The sequence below is a fragment of the Artibeus jamaicensis genome, unplaced genomic scaffold (assembly GCF_021234435.1).
Source record: "Artibeus jamaicensis isolate MK-2021 breed Jamaican fruit bat unplaced genomic scaffold, CSHL_Jam_final contig_3174, whole genome shotgun sequence".
NCBI classification, from domain to species: domain Eukaryota; kingdom Metazoa; phylum Chordata; class Mammalia; order Chiroptera; family Phyllostomidae; genus Artibeus; species Artibeus jamaicensis.
In genome coordinates, this window is record NW_026521738.1 from 5030033 (window position 1) to 5048327 (window position 18295).

Below are 18295 nucleotides of genomic sequence, written 5' to 3' on the forward strand. Positions count from 1 at the left end.
CCCCTCTGCTGAGTCCAAAAACTGCTTTACTCAAGACAGGCCAGTGAATGGACAGAGTAAACAACAGACACACAACCATGAACTCAGACACAAATGTACACATCAAAATTATACAGGCACACCAGCTCTGATACAAGTAACAGTGGCCATAAAGACAGAGACAGATGCAAAATGCACAGATGTAAATGCACAAAGGCAAGCCCAATATACCTAAACGTAGACAAAAGGGAACCAAACTCCTATTCGGGAGAGGGTGAACTCCAGCAGCCAACACGACTCTCACGCGGGGGTGGGGCCAAGAGGGGCGGGGTCTCCGGGTTGGCTAGGGGTCAAGGGTCAGAAGGGGAGGTACGCCCAAGATGGCGGCCTCCATGGGCGACGTGTTCTCCTTCTGTGTGGGCGTGGCAGGCCGGGCTCGGGTCCCTGTAGAAGTCCGCTTCGTGAGCAGTTGCAAGGTGAGGCCGAAGAAGATTCCCCACCCCATCCAGTCTTGGAGGCAGTTCTGTGGGACCCCATGTCCGGAGCCTAGAGGCTCCGACGCTGCGGCCGGGCCACTGCTCGCGGCCGGCGGATTCTGTCTGTCCCTGCTCTTAGGCTTCCGGGGCAGTCACGCCGTGTCCCCGAGCCTTCGGAGTCTCCGTGCGCGCCCCCGTTCCAGGGAACCGGGCCCGCCTGCCGGCGGCCCTAATGCGGCTGAGTCAGGCGGGGCTGCGTGGCTGCGTGGGGGGGGCCCGGGCCTACTCGGCCAGCATGAGGGACGTGTTGCTTGTGGGTCCCGGGGATATGTTGAGCAGAGGGAGCTTTGGTACTAGAAGGCGTGGACCCTCAGGGAACTTTCTGAGTGAGATTTGGGTGGGGGTAAGGAAGGGGCTGGGAGTGCTAAGGAATTTGGATCGGAGCTTGAAGCCCCTGGGAGCATTTGAAGGGTTTGAGCAGAAGAGTGACGGTTTTGTCGCTTTATTGTTTTTTTTTAAAGTTCATTATAGAAAAAAATGGAAAGTGCACATAAAGGAAAAAGGTAAAAATCACAGTCCCGTTTTTGTGCTAATGTGCGTATAGTAAAGTAGCATTTTTAGAAACGTTTTGATGTAGCAGTATATCTTTCTTTCTTTTAATATTTTATTTATCTTTAGAGGTGAAGGGAAGGAGAGAGGGAGAGAAATATCAATGTATGGTTGCCTCCTGTGTGTCCCCTGCTGGGAACTGGCCTGCAACCCAGGCATGTGCCCTGACTGGGAATGGTTCACAGGCCCGCTTTCAATCCACTGAGCTATGCCAGCCAGAGGCAGTATATCTTTCTATATAGGTTACCCATTACTATGTATTCTTTTTTAAGAGCTAATTAATAGTTTTAGTTTATTTCATGGGAGGACCACAGTTCTTTCAACCAAACACTTATTTATGGGTGGTTGGTTGTATCTTATTTTTAACCCTGAGGTCAAAGGTCTGGAAGCTCATTTTCTGTGCAAATATCCTTTTCTCCTCTCCAGCACTGTGTATTTTCTTTCCCAGTTGTCTTTGCCAGTTAATACATGCAAAATGGTATTGCTTTGTTCTCACAATATAATGTAATGGAATTACATTTCTTTGTTTACTAAGGAGGTTGAATAATATATCCTGTGTAGGGACTTAGTGTATCCTTAGCCCTTGCCCAAGATACCAGCTTTCTCTTCATACGTCTCCTGCTGTCAGTATGTTCATATTGATCCAGGTGCCCCGCCCAACTTCCATTGCCCTCTTTCCACACAAGGGACACGTGGAGCATTCCTCTCCTTCCATGGAAAGTCAGTGCCCTGTATCCTTGGCTTCCTTAGCTGCCCACATCCCCATCTCCACCCCAGGGCCTCTAGTACTCTTGATTGGCTTACAGTTTGATGTTGTTTCAGGAGCATTACTTCTGGCATGCCAAAAATTCCCCTTTACCATTACCTAATTCCCTGTCTCACAGCCCTCTTCATTCTTCACTTTTCCCCTCTCACTTCACTACATCAGCTACTCTGCTAGTCTGATTGTCCTGTCCCAGCCTTCTATCAAAACCCCAGCTCTGGGAGAACGAGCTGGCCGGGCTCTCCATGACTACACTGATCTGCCGGAGAAAACCACATACCCACCTAGACTTAGTGACAAGATAGATTACCATGGGCTCTTTGCATCTGTATTCATCAGATAAGATTGGTTTGCGATTTTTATTTTGTTTAATTTCCCCAGATTACCACATCAGTTATGCTTATGTTTTAGTAACAGGGAGAAGCTTTATACTTCTCTCTGTTATTGAATATTTTAAATAGCATGAGAATTATTCTTTGGTTTAACAGAGCTGGCTCATAAAACCATAGTGACTGGGGGCTTCTCGTGGGGTAATTTCGACCACTTTATTGCTTCTGTGGATATTGTCAAGAATGCTTTTTAAAATTTACCAACTGCTGTGGCAGGGATGTAACTATCACAACAGAAGCGTAACCAAATACAGTGGTGCCAACTGGAAGGCCATACTGGTGCATTAGCCATAAAACAGCACTGTTACTAGTGTGTCTGGGCTTTCTTATTTTTGAATTCACTTTTGGTAATTTGTAATTTTTTAATGAAATCATCCATTTAAGATTTTTCAATTTACTACACAGTCTTAAGGTTTTGTGCAGTCTTTTTATAGAACTTATTTTTCAAACTGGAAATATATTTTCATAGTTTGTGTCCTTTCTATTCAGATTTAGTTCTCTCCAAGCTTCTTGGAAATATGAATTAGAGCTGTTTTTTTTTTAACATTTTCATATGTTTTAGGGATGAGTGGTTTTGTAGAGGGATAGCTCTGTTTCTTTTCACTTTGTTTTGATTACTAAATATTTTCTGCATTTGGTCCTCAAGAAAGAGATAGATATTTATTTAATATTGAGATTTTAAGAGTGTTAGAGATAATGCTCATATCTTTTCATCCCAGAGTGGAAGACCAAGTTTTCATTTTGCTAGATTGGATGTCGGGGCTACGAGGGCAGAAGGTAGAGGGTTTCCAGGGAGACAACCAGCTTGCACCCACGGCTTTGCCCAGTGGTTTGGTTCCAGCAGCCGCACTCCCAGAGCTGTTCTGAGGGTGGAGATTTGTGGCTCAAAGGTTGCTCGGGGCCCGTCCTGGTCTGTACTTCCCTGCTGCTCTGAATTTGGGTGGTGCCCCTGTCTAGCCAGAGCTCCAATGCTAAAAGAAACCAGGGAGCTACTCCTGAGGCCATGCTGCGGGACATTTCACTGCTGTGCTGATCATTTCCCTCCCTTTTTGTGACAGCGTTTGCAGGGGCACCACGTCCTTGTCTAAGTGAGCAGTGGGAGTTAGTGCCTGGTGGAGCCATAACTTCCCTGAGTTCTAAAGCTGTCTCCTGAATCCCTTTGCACTTCTGAGTGATAGCAGTTCAGTGATTGTTTTGTCACCCTTCATCCCTTTTGTCATGTGTGTGGTGCTCTAGACCAGTACTTTTCAAACTTTAACATGCATATGAATCACCTGGGTATCTTGTTAAAATGCAGATTCAGATTCAGCAGGTCTGGGGTGGGGCCTTGGATTCTGCATTTCTAAGTCTCCCAGCAGCTGCCCAGGGCCAGTCCATCCCCTCACTTTGAGCAGTAAGGAGCTGCAGCTCATGAGGCACAGTCCCCTGTGCTATATCATTGCATGCTGGAAACTACCTGGCTGATATTATTAAATGACTCACTTTACATGTGGGCAGCGAATGCAAAGAAATGAAGCAGTTGGCTCAACAGTTCACAGCAAAGTAAGCATTGGGATTAGTGCCAGGAATAGTCATTCCTTCCAGAGAAACCCCTGAGGAGTGGTTGGGTGCCAGGTACTATGCTCGGTGCTACGAGCACCTGCCCGACCAGGAACGGAAGGTACATTCTCCTCCACACTAGGCCTCCCTTTCCCATGGTGTAGGACTTCTTTGTGACCGTTAGCAGCAGCAGCATTGCTAGGATCCTGGTGGGGCGTGTGGGTGACTCAGAGAAGGCTGCCCTGCTGTTATCAGCTCCTGCTACAGGAAGCTCCAGCCTGCTCTGAGCCTTGGCCCTGCTCTGGCCATTCTAAAAATTCTCCTCTGGGTAGTCTGAGATGGCTGGCATCCCAGGCCCTCTCTCCCTGAACAGGCTGAAAGAAGTGTGACTGCAGGTAGGTCGGCGCTGCGTTTTCAGAGGAAGCAGGGGTGGGGGTGCTGACTATGCTTCATGAACCCTCCAGTGGCAGAGGCCTCTGCTGAGAGGTAGCCTGTGGGGGGAGGCTGGACGGCCCTCCTGGAGCCGTGGAACCACGTGCTCTGTCTCCTCTAATGGCCATCCTGTTCCTTCTCTGCCCTCTTAGGGAAAGGGGCTCTTTGCCACACAGCTGATCCGGAAGGGGGAGACCATCTTTGTAGAACGGCCCCTGGTAGCCGCACAGTTTCTCTGGAATGCACTTTATCACTACCGAGGTGAGCACGTCTCTCTCATTCTGCACGGCTGCTGGGCCCAGCGGCCTCTGTGCAGGGAAAAGAGCTGTGCACACCCCTGCTGGCGGGAGTCCCTGGACTGTCAGGAGGAATGCTGCCTCCCTTGGAGAGCCACCCCCCATCTGATCTCTGCTGCTGGGGGCTGTGAGCCTGTGGGAAAGAGGCTCTTCCAAGGTGCTCCCTGGGGAGGAATGTCACTCAGGCGCAACTCAGAGTCTAGTCCAGTCATAAGGGACTGGACGTTATGCTGAAGGGCTCCGTGCCAAAGTGGAGCCCTGTACCCGGAGGAGGCCATATACTCCTTGGTTAAAAAGGCTGCATTGGGGGTTAGAAACTGGCCACTTGCTTTTCCCCCTACGCTTGTCTTAGGCCAGGGACAAACTGTGGAAGGAAGGTCACTTTTTTCCAGAATGTGGGGAAAGGCCAGTGTGAGGGAGGGAGGGAGCCCCACAGACTGTGCTCCGTTGAGAAGCAGGTTCCATGGACACGCAGGGTGAAGGAGGAGGGAGTCAGCCACCTTTGAATGCATGTGAACTTTATTCGTTCATTTTTTAAAAATAATTCTCTTTTAAAAAATATTTTATTTATTTATCTTTAGAGGGGAAGGGACGAAGAGAGGGAGAGAAATATCAATGTATGGTTGTTTCTCATGTGTCCCCAGCTGGGAACTGGCCTGCAACCCAGGCATGTGCCCTGACTGGGAATCGAACTGCGATCCTCTGGTTCGCAGGCCCGAGCTCAATCCACTGAGCTGCACCATCCAGGGCAATTCATTCATTCTTTAATATGTTCATTTGCTCACTTCCCAAACATTGTGAGTACCTACTATGTGCCCTGCACTATTCTAGCCCTGTCAAAAGGATAAGTGTGGCCCCTACTCTTCAGGACACACCGTCATGTCTGGCTCTCTCCCGCAGCCTGTGACCACTGCCTGCGGGCACTGGAGAAGGCAGAGGAGAATGCCCAGAGGCTGACCGGGAAACCTGGCCAGGTGCTGCCACACCCTGAGCTGTGTGCTGTGCGCAAGGACCTCCACCAGAACTGTCCCCACTGCCAGGTGAGTGTCCTGGGGAAGAGTACCTGAAAAGGACTGATGGGCGAGACCTTAGCTGAAGTCCTCTCTGGGGAGACAGGAGCAGGGATGGACCTGGTCACTGCCCTTGAGAGCCACAGTAGGATAGGACATAGGCAAGGCTTGGCTACTGTTCAGTTTCACCCTTTGTGTTCCAGGCCCATTGTCTATGAGACGGGCTGGGTGGAAGCTTGCCTTCTTCCTAAGAGCCTGGCCGAGGCTCTCCCCTCTACTGCTCTTCTCTCTTTCTTTCACATGGTTTTACAAGCCTGGGTTAGTAGGTATCCCCAGAGCACTGTCTGCTTTCTCAGGTCACAGTACTGCTGAGCTACTGCTCAGGGGCTGTTTGTGGAAGGGATGCAGTTAGAAAAGGTGAGTATCCCATGGGACACCTGTGCCTCACCCCATGGCCAGATCCTGGGGTGCTGACCCCCACCCCCTCCAACAGGTGATGTACTGCAGTGCGGAGTGTCGGCTGGCAGCGGCTGAGCAGTACCATCGGGTCCTGTGCACAGGCCCCTCCCAGGATGACCCCCTGCATCCTCTCAATAAGCTGCAGGAGGCATGGAGGTAGGTGGCATTTCATCTCTTCTTTTCTTTACCTCTCTCTCATTGCCTGCCTGGGCTCACCAGATAAACCATTTTTCTTAAGTTACCATCCCCCAGATCCCCCCCTCACCACCACTCTTAGGGTTAAACAGAGGTCACATCACCCAGCTCACTGCCTGGTCTAAGCTGCCAGTCCCACCATCCTTGCCATTTTATACACTTCCCCAAAAAGCCTTATGAAGCCCATAAGAATGTGAAGTCCTGTCCAAGTCCTTGCAAATGACTCTCTGTCTTAAGTTATGAATGAGGTGAATAGGAAGGATTCTTTGCAGCAGTCAGGTGGGATTTCCTTGAAATCAGCTACTGGGGAGGGAATTTCTAGGCCACACCTTTTCCTTTCTCCCCAGGAGTGTTCACTACCCCCCCGAAACCGCCAGCATCATGTTGATGGCTCGGATGGTGGCCACAGTGAAGCAGGTAAGCCCGCCTGATGCTTGCAGGGAGGCTGACGCTGGCCTCATTCAGCTCTGGGCCTTCTCCTCCTCGCCTCAGAGCGCTGGCTTGGATGCAGGATTCCACCTGGGCTTTCCAAACAACAGCTGCTCACCGCAGGTCTTAGGAGTCGCTCACCATAGGAGTCTGTCGGGGCGGTGGGGCTCATCTTGCCTGTGGTGTTTGGCTTCTGAGAGGACTTCCTGTGCAGCAGCAGTTCACGCATTCAGTTTGTAAACACCACTTTTTTAGGATTGTGTCTCTTAAATAAAGCGAGAGAAGCCATAGTAACCCCTTCTGTTAATATTGTTGCTCCTCAGCCTGATTCTCCTGTTTTTCCAAGTGCAGTTGAATTGGCTGGACGGGCCTCAGTTGGGGAGACGGTTGGGGCTTTGCGGGGTCCGGAGGAAGTCCCTAGTGAGGGGAAGGCTCTGCCTAGAAGCCCAGGTATGGTGGTGTTTCTCTGATGGCAGGGGCTTTAGAAACGTAGGCTAACCGCACCCCCCCCCGCCACATGGGTGACAGTGGCAGTAAGGACACAGATGTCCGTGCGTCCAAGTGTACATGTGCATTTGTGAATGTGACTCTGAAACCTTTGTTCACTGCAGGCTAAGGATAAAGATCGTTGGGTCAGGTTCTTCTCTCAGTTCTGTAATAAAACGGCCAATGAGGAGGAGGAGATTGTCCACAAACTCTTGGGGGACAAATTCAAGGTTGGTCTTCTCCCATGACCCCTCCACCCCAATGGCCTGGGATAGTCTGTGGTTTCCTAAGGGGAGTTCCACATTTGGTCCCTTCTAGCCAGAAGTCTATTCAGAGGACTTACATTCTTGCCGCTGTTTAACTTTGTGACCTAATGTGGATCTAAAACTGGGAAGTGGGGTGACAACAGAGGAAGGAGAGGTGCTCTGGTATGGAAAAGCAGGGCCTCGTGATGGGACAGCGGTAGGCAAGTCAGGTTTTACAAAAAACGGAAGGCTCCCCAGCCACTGGGGGTCTGCAGGGTCAGGGAGCGGGGAAGGCTGGGGGTCTGCAGGGTCAGGGAGCGGAACGAAACAGAATTTTAGCTGCCAGTGTACTGAGTACATTGTACCCACGTTAAACCCATGTTTAACATGTACCCACTCCCAATCAAAGAATTACAGTTTCTCATTGAGGACAGCAGGTTCCACACAGGAGCTGCCTGAAGGTGGAGGCAGATGTGTAAAAGGGCATTGGGGGTGGCCTTCCTACATTGAATTCTGAGGGTAGGAGGGGCAGAGTCAGGCTGGCCTGCAGGTTGGGTAGGGAGTCTGGAGGTTGGTGGTGAGGACAGATGTTCTAAGCTAGGTGTCCTCAGCCCTGCTGGTACGGGTGCTGGGAAACAGGGGCTTGGCGTTTCCCACTCTGAGCTGAAGCAGGCCAGTGGACTGCCGTGCCTCTTTGGAGATGCGGACTCTGGCCTTCCTTTGCCCTCAGGGAAAACTCAGTCTACAGAGATGGCCCTTTTCCTTCCCTCACAAGGTCTTCAGGGCCCTGCCTGGGTGCTAACTCAGAGATGCAGGTCTCCCCGTTTTTCCTAAACCAGGGCCAGCTGGAACTTCTGCGGAGACTCTTCACAGAGGCCCTTTATGAAGAAGTACTCAGCCAGGTGAGGAGGAGGAGGGTGGGACCAGTGTCCTCCCAGTTACTCCAGCCGTTCAGGAGTGACTAGGTCAGCATTTTCTACTGGGACAGCTACACCAGTGCTGTCCCGGAGTAGGGAGGGACTGACTCACCAAAGAACTCCTTAACAGAGTTGTTTTCCGGAAGAAAAGCCAGCGGCTGTAACCTGAGTGCTCATCTCTCTCTCACCCCACAGTGGTTCACCCCAGATGGATTCCGGTCTCTCTTTGCTCTTGTTGGGACAAATGGTCAAGGAATCGGGACCAGGTTAGGAGACAGTGTTCTGGATATATTGGATTTGTCCCTTGGGCTCTGGTGGGAAATTGACAGTTCCTTTCAAGATTAGGCTGGGGCAGGGTGCGACTTTGTGGCCAGAGTGCTAAACTACACATGGTGATAGCGATCACTGAGCCGATGGAGTCTGTGCTTCTTGGGAGCTTCGGTCTATTGGGGAAGATGGGGCCCCACCCTGGAGAAAGAAATGGGTTTAACGTGTGTGGAGGAGGAAAGCCCTGTGAACTTGGCCCCTGCTCTCCAACCATGGCTGCCTGGGATCCCCAGCTCCCTGAGCCAGTGGGTCCATGCCTGTGATGCTCTGGAGCTGAAGTCTCAGGACCGAGAGCAGCTGGATGCCTTCATCGACCAGCTGTACAAGGACATCGAGGCAGGTTGGTGAGATGGAGACATGCCCGGCCCCCCCCCCAGTCAGGTGGTGGATGCAGTCTTCCCCCAAGGACCTCCGAGTTAATGGCAGGGGACATGATCCTGCAGGCCTGTGGAAGCTGCAGATCTGTCCAAGGGACAGATGAGAAATGGTCCTGAGATCCACGCAGAGGTGCAGTCTCTGTGGGTGGGGGGTGCCAGACAAATAAAAGTGCTGTCGTTTATAGAAAGGCAGAGCTTGTGCCTCAGAGATGTAGTAAGTTCAGGTGAATTGGTAGGGATCAGGTGCATCAGTGTGGTAGGGGGCAAGACAGTGAAGCAGTATTTTTCCTTGAAAAGCTAGTTTTCTTCTCCCTGTAAAGTGGGTAGAATAACATCTGCATATTACTTCTTACAGCAACTGGCGAGTTTCTTAACTGTGAAGGATCAGGCCTCTTTGTGCTTCAGAGCTGCTGTGAGTCTTGGCATTGAGGAGGGGCGGGCTCATAGTCATGGTTCATCTCTTTCTGTTCACCTCTTGGTGGATGGGTTGAGTTGGGGCGTGTGGTTAGATCTGAGCTCCTTGGAGAGTCCTCTGGTACTTTTTTGGTCCATCAGTTGTTCATCCATTCATTCATTGGACTGCTGGCGCCTTAATATACAGGGTCTGGCAGAAGTAGCGCCTGCTTAAGTATGGTTGGTAGGGTAATAATATGGGTATAATAGTTTATAGTTTTAATTTGAACATTTCACCTAAGATGTCATATGGTGTGCTTGTGATATTGTTATGTTACAGTATTACATGCTTATGATTTTGTAATAAAAGATTTTATAATAAAGAAGAGGCATTATTTGTGCCGGACCTTGTATATTTATATAGAAGACCTTCGGTGGGCAAGACCCTGTGCTCTGGCAGGGCACTGAGCTGTGACCCTCAGAGGAACCGTGGCTGTGTACCACCAGTGCCCTGTGAATTTGGCAGGGAGTGTTGCAAGAGCCTGAGAGGCCCTCGGGATCCTGGGAGGAGGGAGCGCAGGCGGTCCCCACCTGCCGAGGAGGGTAGAATCAGCTCAGGCCATTGTCTGTGCTAGATCCAGCCTCCCGCCCCCGGGCTTCCTCACTGCAAACCCCTCTACGCATGTTGCAGGGCCACTGTACCCTCCCCAACCAGGCTCTCAGAGGGCCTGGCTCAGCTGTTACCAGGTGTTCAGCAGCAGACAGGACTGAGTTAGTGGTTTGACATGGACAGCCCTTTTGTAGCCCTGTGCCTCCCTTTGCGAGACATGGGGGACGCAACTGAAAATCATGGTGACCAGTGAGGAGGAAAGCAGTGGCAGGCATGGACAGTGGCAGAGGGAGTGATGTGGGCACGATTTGTGTCTGTGCTCGAGGAAAGAGCACTGGACAGGGAGTTGGGAAATTTGAGTTCTAGGACCTGCGCAGCCCTAGCTGGGGTCAGACAACGAGAAAGGATGGGACCTAGTGCTCTCCAGAGTTGAGGCTGTTAATGTTTGTTAGTCAGCAGTCCTAATGACCTGCCTCTCATGACCCAGGCAACCACAGCTGTGTCCCCAATGCAGAGACCTCCTTCCCAGAAAACAACTTCCTCTTGCATGTCACTGCCCTGGAGGACATTAAGCCAGGAGAGGTGAGGGGCTGGGAGCTGTGGGGAGCATGGGTAGTGGCAGTGGGCTTTGCAGGCTCTCTCCACAGACTGGGAGCAGCAGTGGCTCGGGCCAAGTTCGGGGTGTTGAGTTGAATCCCCCGGGCCCCAGGGAAGGAGACTTTCTGCCCATGGATATGCTCTGACCCCACCCCACTTCTTGAAAAACTAACACCTCAGAGCAGTGTTTGAGAGACTGCTGTATGCCAGGTTCTTGTCTCTGGACACCTTTTTTCTCTTTTTTTAAATCCTCACATGAGGATTTGTTCTTTTTGATTTTACAGAGAGAGGAAGGGGGAGAGAGAGAAACACTGATTGGTTGCCCCTTGTATGTACCCTGACTGGGGATCGAACCTGCAACCTAGGTATGTGCCCTGACTGGGAATTGAACCCGAAACCTTTTGGTGTACGGGACAATGCTCCAACCAACTGAGCCACCTGGCCAGGGCCCCAGCTATCTTTAGAGGAACAAATCTGCAGCTTCTGAGAAAGTTGGAGGTGGCTCTTTGTGGTTTGGGCTATGAGGAGCTAGTGTGGGTCTGGGGTCCTGGCTGTTAGCGTAATACATAGCTTGCCTGAATCTTCTACCAGGGCAAGTAGCATCACACCAAGATAACTTCTGCACCCTGCCACAGACCTTGCCCCTTAATACCTTTAACCGTGGCCTGAGGCCAACTGCCGTCCTCGCTGCCTCACGCATTAGAGCCTCGGAGCAATCTGTTTGCTGAGGGCACGGGAATGGATCAGGGCAGTGCACTGGGGCCCCGGGGACAGGGCAGAAGGTGGGGACAGGGTCGTGGTTGGGGAGGCCCTAATTCTATATAACTGAGAGCACAGACTGTGAGAACCCACTTCTCTGCCCTCCAGGAAATCTGTATCAGCTACTTAGACTGCTGTCAGCGGGAGCGCAGCCGCCACAGCCGCCACAAGATCCTCAGGTGCCAGCTGGGGACGAGGTGGGCAGCTGGGCTCGGGTCCTCCATCCCAGCAGCTGCCTGAGTTTTCACCCTCCGCCATCCTCCTACCCCCTGCAGGGAGAACTATCTGTTTGTCTGTTCCTGCCCCAAATGCCTGGCAGAAGCTGATGAACCCAACGTGACCTCAGAAGAGGAGGATGAAGAAGAGGAGGGAGAGCCAGAAGATGCAGAGCTGGGGGATGAGATGACTGATGTGTGATGTCACCCGGCTTGGAAGGGGCCCTGCCCCAGACTCTGCCAGAACAGGGGGTCTTCCCCCAGAGAAGAGGCCTGGATGGAACTCCCCACTCCTGTTGCCTGCTTCCCCCAGTCCAGCTCTGTTTCTGCCACAGGGTAGGACAGAGGCTGGTCCCTTGGCCCCCCATGTCCCACCAGACCTCATGTGCTGGACATTGCTGCTGAATGGCTCAGATCCTGCACTGTCACTGAGCCTTTCAGAATTGTCCCCCCACTGCAGTTCTCCACTCTAGAGTGTGAGCAGCTGGGACCAAGGTCAGCGCCTAACAGTGTTTCTTGCCCCTTGGTCCCATGGCCACGCCTGCCCGTCGCTCCGAGGCTTTACCTCTCTCTACTTGCTGTGGAGAGGGTAGCAGAGTGGCAGTCAGAACAGCCTTACTTTATTGAAGAACAGAGCGGGGGGTGAGTTGCCCTCACCTCCTTCCCTACCTCCCACCATTGCAGCTGATAAGGCAACTGCCTGACTGTTAGCACAGCCGGAGGAGCAGGAAGGAGGGGCTGGGCCTCCAGAGCACTTTCCTAAGGCTCTTTGCAGGGGTGCTGGGCAGGGAGAATTCCCTCCCTCTCCCCACCTCCTCACTCCCACCACCTACACTTCTCGGGGTGTGGAGATTAACCCCTTCCCCAAGCTCTAGAATCTCTATCTTGTGCCTTGCCTCTCAGCCCTGGCACAGTGGTGGGCCCCATGGGGTATGGAAATGGCCTCTGCCTCCCTCAGGAGGGTTATGTGGGGGAGCATCAGCCCGTCCTCACATGCTCTTCCCGTGAGGACTCCAGCAGCATGGCTGAGACCTGCGGATGCCTGGCCTGTGCTCCTTAAGTTATGTTGCTCTAGTCGTCCCTGGGACGGCTCTCCTGGCCTCCATCTCTAGAGTCTCCACAGAGGAACAATGAAGTCTTCCAGAAACCTAGAGGAGCTGGGCTAGGTCCTCAGAGATTAGCCCAGACTGTGCCCCCATCCCCAAATTAGCAGTACTCCTCACTCTTGGCGTGGGTGCTGTAGGAATTATAACCCTTCACTCGCAGTTCCTTTCTGCCTACCTTCCCTAAGGGGTCCTCACATCTCCCTGCTAAGGGGTCCCAGGAAGGCAGATGGCTGCCCACAGGCCCTTCCCTGGATTATGAGCCAGGCAGAGCCTGCCTCTCTGGCCCGTTGGGTTCTTCCTCCTTCACAGCAGCTGGCATCCCCTCCCGCCCCTGCCTGCCCACTGTTCTCAATAAAGTGTGAGTGGCGAGAGGCCTCTGAAGGAATGCTTGGTGGAGCAGGACGCGCCAGAGCGCCAGAGCACGCAGCAGAAGGGTACGTGGGGTAGACCAGGTAAAGTGGGAGTGGTAATGGAGGTGGGAGCTCAAGCTCTCCAGTTGGGGCTCATCCCTGGTCTTGCTTCCACTCTGCTTTGCTGATGTTCTAAAGCCCCAGAGGACTATGGCTCCTAAGATCCTAAGCAGAAGGCTGTGTTGGGACCCAGGACAGCAGTCTGAAGGACCTTGGACAAGTCTTCCACCCTCTCTGGGCCACAGTTTCCTCCCCTCAATACAAGGGCATCTGGCCAGTAGAGGTCAAAGGCTCCCCACCCCCTCCTGTGCTCTTACTCTAGGACACGTTGCAACCCTGATCAGAGGCTTTATTGCTAAAAAGTCAGTGAGGGTTTATTAAGTCCACGAACACGAGCTCTTAAACCACTCCAGCAACTGCTGTGAAGGACACTGAGGAGATGCTGGGTGGGGAGGCTAGAGTCAGTGGGATGTGATAGGTCATGGGCCTTTTGCCCCTGTTCCAGATTCAGGCCAAGAAGCCCTGGGACATGGGTCTTGCATCTTCCCATAGCCTGAGACAACCTTGGGGGCCCCCGGGGGAAGGGAAACAATGGCGTGGCTTCCCTTAGCCTAGAGCAGGCCCATTCCTTCTTCCTCTACCTGGCTCCGCCGGTCCGCAAGTGTTGTCTCCAAGTCCCATACAGCAGAATTCCTGGATTTCCCCTTTCCAGCCTAGAGTTGCTTTATGGGTGGAAATTGGGACCGACTCTTCTACCAGAAGGTCCAGGGCGGTTGCAGCAGCTCAAAGGTGGGGATGCTGGTGACATTAACTGGGATGGAAATGATGGCCCATGGCAGCCCGTGCTGTTCCAGGGAGCGGCGGATCATGTAGCTGGTAGGGCATGAAGAGAGGTGGTGATGGTCACTTTCTCAGCATCCCATTATGCCCCACTGTCACTCCGGGAGTTCCAGAGCCCAAGGACTTTTTGGCCTTCCAACTGGGGCCCCCCAAGATGAGGCTTCTGGGAAGGGACTGGTGATTGCCCTTGACCTCCCCAAGTCATGGCACCCAGCCTAGTGCTGACACCCAGAGACAAGGAGCCCTCACCCATCTCGGCCAAGCAGGAAGAGGGCAGGTATGTCAGCCGTGCGCTGGGTGCTGTCCTGGATCATCTCCACGTAGAAGCTGTCGTTGTCGACTGCATTGTCAGAGATGATCACTGCCCGCCCACCGTGCTCCTGCACCACCCGGGTCTTGGAGAGGAAGGAGCAGCCCCTGGAAAAGGTGATGAGATCAAAGGAAAGGCAGGGTTTAGCTACCCCTCCCCAAAGCTGTCGCCCTAGAAGGATGAAAGGAGGACCATGGGTAATTTTTAATAAGGACTTATAAATAAATGGCCAAAAGTCACAGATAATCATAAAGACTCTTAGAATGATTATTTAAAAACTCTTTCAAAGGACCACCAGCACCATCAATCTTAGAATCTACCATATTCGTGCCCTCCCCTACTGGTGCCTGTCCGCTTCTCACCCCCTCTCCACCAGAGCAATCTGGTCCTGGATGAAGAAACCGTTGCTGAGTTCTCCACAGGCCTCTGCAGGTTCAGCGGGGACAAGGTGGATCTGCTCATACCTTGTGTGCTGGAAGACATGGAGACGGGTCAGAGTGTAACGAGATGCACCTGCTTTGAGACCAGGCTGTCATCCCGTGGTGATAGATCACCTCCTCACAAGATGTGAAGGGAAGGTGTGGAGTGGTTTCTGTGTGCTGGGCTCCTCAATTTCACAAAGGCTTATCCAGTTGTTCTACCCTTTTCCACGAGATAGGCGGGACAGTTGATATGGACCCAGAGAAAGGGAGTCACGTCGTTCAGTCCCATCATTCAGAGGCAGGACTATCAGGGCTCTTGGTTTTTCACCATTTCATGTTCCCAAAGATAACTGGTCCCAACACGGTGCCCAGGTCTGTATTACTCCCAGGGAGGTAGCTGGAAGCCCTTCCTACCCTGCAGAGATAGAGCTGGATTCTGCTCCCTTCCCTGCCCCAGCACTCAGGTGTTGGTTGAAGGGATGCGAAGGGTTGTCTCAGCTTAGTGGGGAGAAGACGGCTACAGGACCAGAGTGGGGGGGCCCTCCCTGAACTTACAAAGATACCACCAAAGTCCTTGGCAGGCGTAGCTGTGAAAATGTATCGAATGTCTCCAGGACTCAGCACTTGGAAGTACAAATAATCATGGATTCGTAAGCCTGAAAGATAGAGAAGAGAGGTGAGAAGCCTCCATAGACCCCACGGTCTTCAGTAAGGTGCCTATAGTCTGGGCCCAGGGACCCAGCTTCAGCCAAGTGGGTCCTCCAGGCGACAGGGCAGGATAGATGGCCCCTGCCCTGGGGAGGATAGAGTTGGTGCACAGTGAGTAATCCTGGGGGTTTACAGCTGCCACTGCTCACGGGGAGCCAGGAAGACTGAGAGCTCTAGTCTTATCTGAGTGTTAATCTATTTTAGCTGTGGTGTTACCTCTCTGAGGATTAATCTGTCTTTGCTCTCAAGTGCACCTGAAAGTTTCGAGGTGGAGGATGTGGTAGTCTAGGTACAAAACAATTCTCACTAAAACTTAAAAGCTGACTCCAGCCCTGGCCAGGATGGCTTGGTTGGTTGAAGCGTCATCCTGTAACCAAAAGTTAGCCAGTCTGATTCCCAGTCAGGGCACATGCCCGGGTTGTGGGCTCAATCTCTGGTTGGGGTGCCTGCAGGAGACAACCAATGAGTGTTTCTCACATCCATGTTTCTCAAATGAGAATAAAATAAATCTTTTTTTTTAAAGATTTTACTTATTTATCTTTAGAGGGGAAGGGGGGAAGGAGAGAGGGAGAAAAACATCAATGTATGGTTGCCTTTTGTGTGTCCCCTGCTGGGACCTGGCCGGCAGGGAACCGGCCTGCAACCCAGGCATGTGCCCTGACTGGGAATCGAACCGCGATTGTGTGGTTCGCAGGCCCGAGCTCAATCCACTGAGCTACACCAGCCAGGGCTAGAATAAAATAAATCTTTAATAATAATTTAAAAATTGACTCTCTGGTCCCACTGCCATCCTTCTAGTCCACCACTACCATTTCTTGTCCTGACTAGCCTATCTTCCTCTATTCTTGCTCCCTAAGGTCCACTCACCAAACAACAGCCAAGCACTTTCTTTTTTAAAAAAAACATTTATTTTTAGAGAGAGGGGGAGGGAGGGAGAAAGATGAAAAGAAACATCAATGTGTGGTTGCCTCACACACCCCCAGCTGGGAACGGAATCCACAACCTGGGCATATGCCCTGACTGCGAACTGAACCCATGACCCTTTGGTTTGCAGGCCAGCACTCAATCCACTGAGCCACATGAGCCATGACCTTCTGAAAGCAACTTAGCAAATATGACCATGTCACCACACCCATGGCTTCAGTCCCATCAATAGCTTCCTTTTGCACTTAAAATCTAAACGCTTAACTATGGTCTGCAAGGCCTTGCTCCATCGAGCCTTTGGCTATGAGAGCCGCTGCCACAGGTCCATCAGTCAATCAACAAACCACCAAGCCACTACTGTGTGCCAGGGTTGGGACTGATTATGGCTTTAGTTGTCCCTGCCTACTGCCCAAATCATAGTCAACAGTAGAGCGCCTCTGCCTTGGCACGGGGCTATGCATCCTATTACTCTGGGAGTGAGGACTTGCCATCCGATACAGATACACTCCCAGGAGCCTTCCTGGATTAGCACTAAACTCACCCCCCCCCCTCCACCCCCATCTTTGCCTAGCCTTAGCGTCTGCTGCTGATCTGTGGAAATTAAGCGTGGTATACATACGTGTATGGCCATACATATTTCTGTGCTCTTGTAGGTGCAAACAGGTTGTCTGTACATCTGTCCTTGCATGCGAGCACACATGTAGGAGTGTGTTCCTGTATATGTATGTTAGCACTCACATGCATTTACAGGAACACACATACATATACAGGAACATATAAGGGAACTAGCACGTGGGATCTTTACTTGTCCCTTGTTCCTTCTCTTGGTAGCTCCCTCAGCCACAGGGGTCAGCATTAGTCGGGGTAGGCGAGAGTCTTGCTTTGACGTGGGGAGATGAGGCTCGGAGCCCAGCCCCAGGCCGCACCAGGCTCAAGTTCCTGAGGACCAGTACCCACCCACTCCAACTGCCCGAACTCGCGGGGTCCCCAAGGTGACCTGTGGCCCCCAGCCCAAGCCGCGCACAAGCTGGACGGCCCGCCCCGCAGCACAGCCCCGCCGGTTGCCGCTCACCGTGGGCCGCGACGCACGCGGGGAGCCAGAGCACGAGACAACACCAGCCCACAGCACCGAGGACCATCTCCAGGGCCCGGCCGGGCGCCGCGCTTCCTACAGCCACCAGCCGCCGCTCGTTGCTCGCGGGACTTCAGCCTGACAGCTGCTCCTGCCTCCCGCCCCCAGACCCGGTCCCGCCGCTGGTTAGTGGGTGGAAACGAGGCCCACGGCTGATTGGCTATGACGCCTGTTCTTGAAGCCACACTTTCCGCCTCTGCGCCTTAGTCCACTCTCTATTGATTAACAGAAGTGGGGCTAAGGGCTGATTGGTCTAAACTCTTAATAGCAAAAGCCGCCCCCCCTCCAGTCCCGCCCCAGCATTTCTCAGTTTGGATTGGACTCGGAGGACCTTGCGGCTAATGTGTGGGCTGGCAGGGATGACAGAAAACTGGAGGTGGGCTCTTGGGAGCACTCGCTTCAATCGATGAAAGTCCTGGTTTTCAACTCTTGTGGTCACGGCGGAATTCTTCCCGGGGCTGCCTCGCACGACAATGAATTTGTTTTCTCCCAGCTACGCTTTTCTCCTCCCCGACCCCTTCTTGGAAAAGCATTTGTCTAGCGCCCAGGTGATCTCTGGCGATCCCGCGCTGCTCTTCCCTTGCCCAGTCCCACCACTGCTTTCGCGGCCCCAGTAGTAGGAGCTGGAGAAATGGTCAGATGCACCCCACCCTCGAGGAGCTCGGGCCAGTACAGAACCAGAAAACGGGCATTGGGCCAGGTGCCCACGCCAGCTGCTCTACCACTTGCTGTGCAACTGAGATTTTGGCCACCTTTCCTAAGCTCTCAGCCTGTTTCCTCACCTGTAAAATGGACATGATAGTACCACCGGGATAGGGTTGTGAACATTAACTGAAATCATTCATGTTAAGAGCATACTTAGCATAAGCTTGCCCCACAGTCATTGTTCCATAAATGTATTTATTTCATCCTTGGTCTGCTCTCCGGGGGCGTGGAAGGGA

The 18295-nt window shown here is 52.4% G+C and overlaps 2 protein-coding genes across 3 annotated transcripts; one reads left to right on the forward strand and one right to left on the reverse strand.

Annotated features, from left to right (window-relative positions):
• Positions 1–354: 354 nt before the first annotated feature.
• SMYD5 (SMYD family member 5) lies at positions 355–12989 on the forward strand. 2 transcript variants are annotated; one of them, XM_037126257.2, is made up of 13 exons: positions 355–455; positions 4340–4448; positions 5384–5523; positions 5987–6108; positions 6495–6564; positions 7188–7292; positions 8123–8209; positions 8420–8490; positions 8785–8891; positions 9284–9340; positions 10419–10513; positions 11396–11466; positions 11563–12989. In XM_037126257.2, the coding sequence occupies exons 1-13, from the start codon at positions 360–362 to the stop codon at positions 11702–11704; spliced, it is 1272 nt and encodes a 423-aa protein (XP_036982152.2). In that variant the 5' UTR covers positions 355–359; the 3' UTR covers positions 11705–12989. The 2 variants fall into 2 exon arrangements, with proteins under 2 accessions (XP_036982152.2, XP_036982153.1); XM_037126258.2 differs by having other exon boundaries at positions 8147–8209.
• A 364-nt stretch (positions 12990–13353) lies between these two features.
• On the reverse strand, positions 13354–17504 carry PRADC1 (protease associated domain containing 1). The gene is made up of 5 exons (XM_037126259.2): positions 17295–17504; positions 15146–15246; positions 14531–14640; positions 14108–14275; positions 13354–13891 (listed from the first exon to the last, which is right to left on the reverse strand). The coding sequence occupies exons 1-5, from the start codon at positions 17359–17361 to the stop codon at positions 13771–13773; spliced, it is 567 nt and encodes a 188-aa protein (XP_036982154.2). The 5' UTR covers positions 17362–17504; the 3' UTR covers positions 13354–13770.
• Positions 17505–18295: the final 791 nt, after the last annotated feature.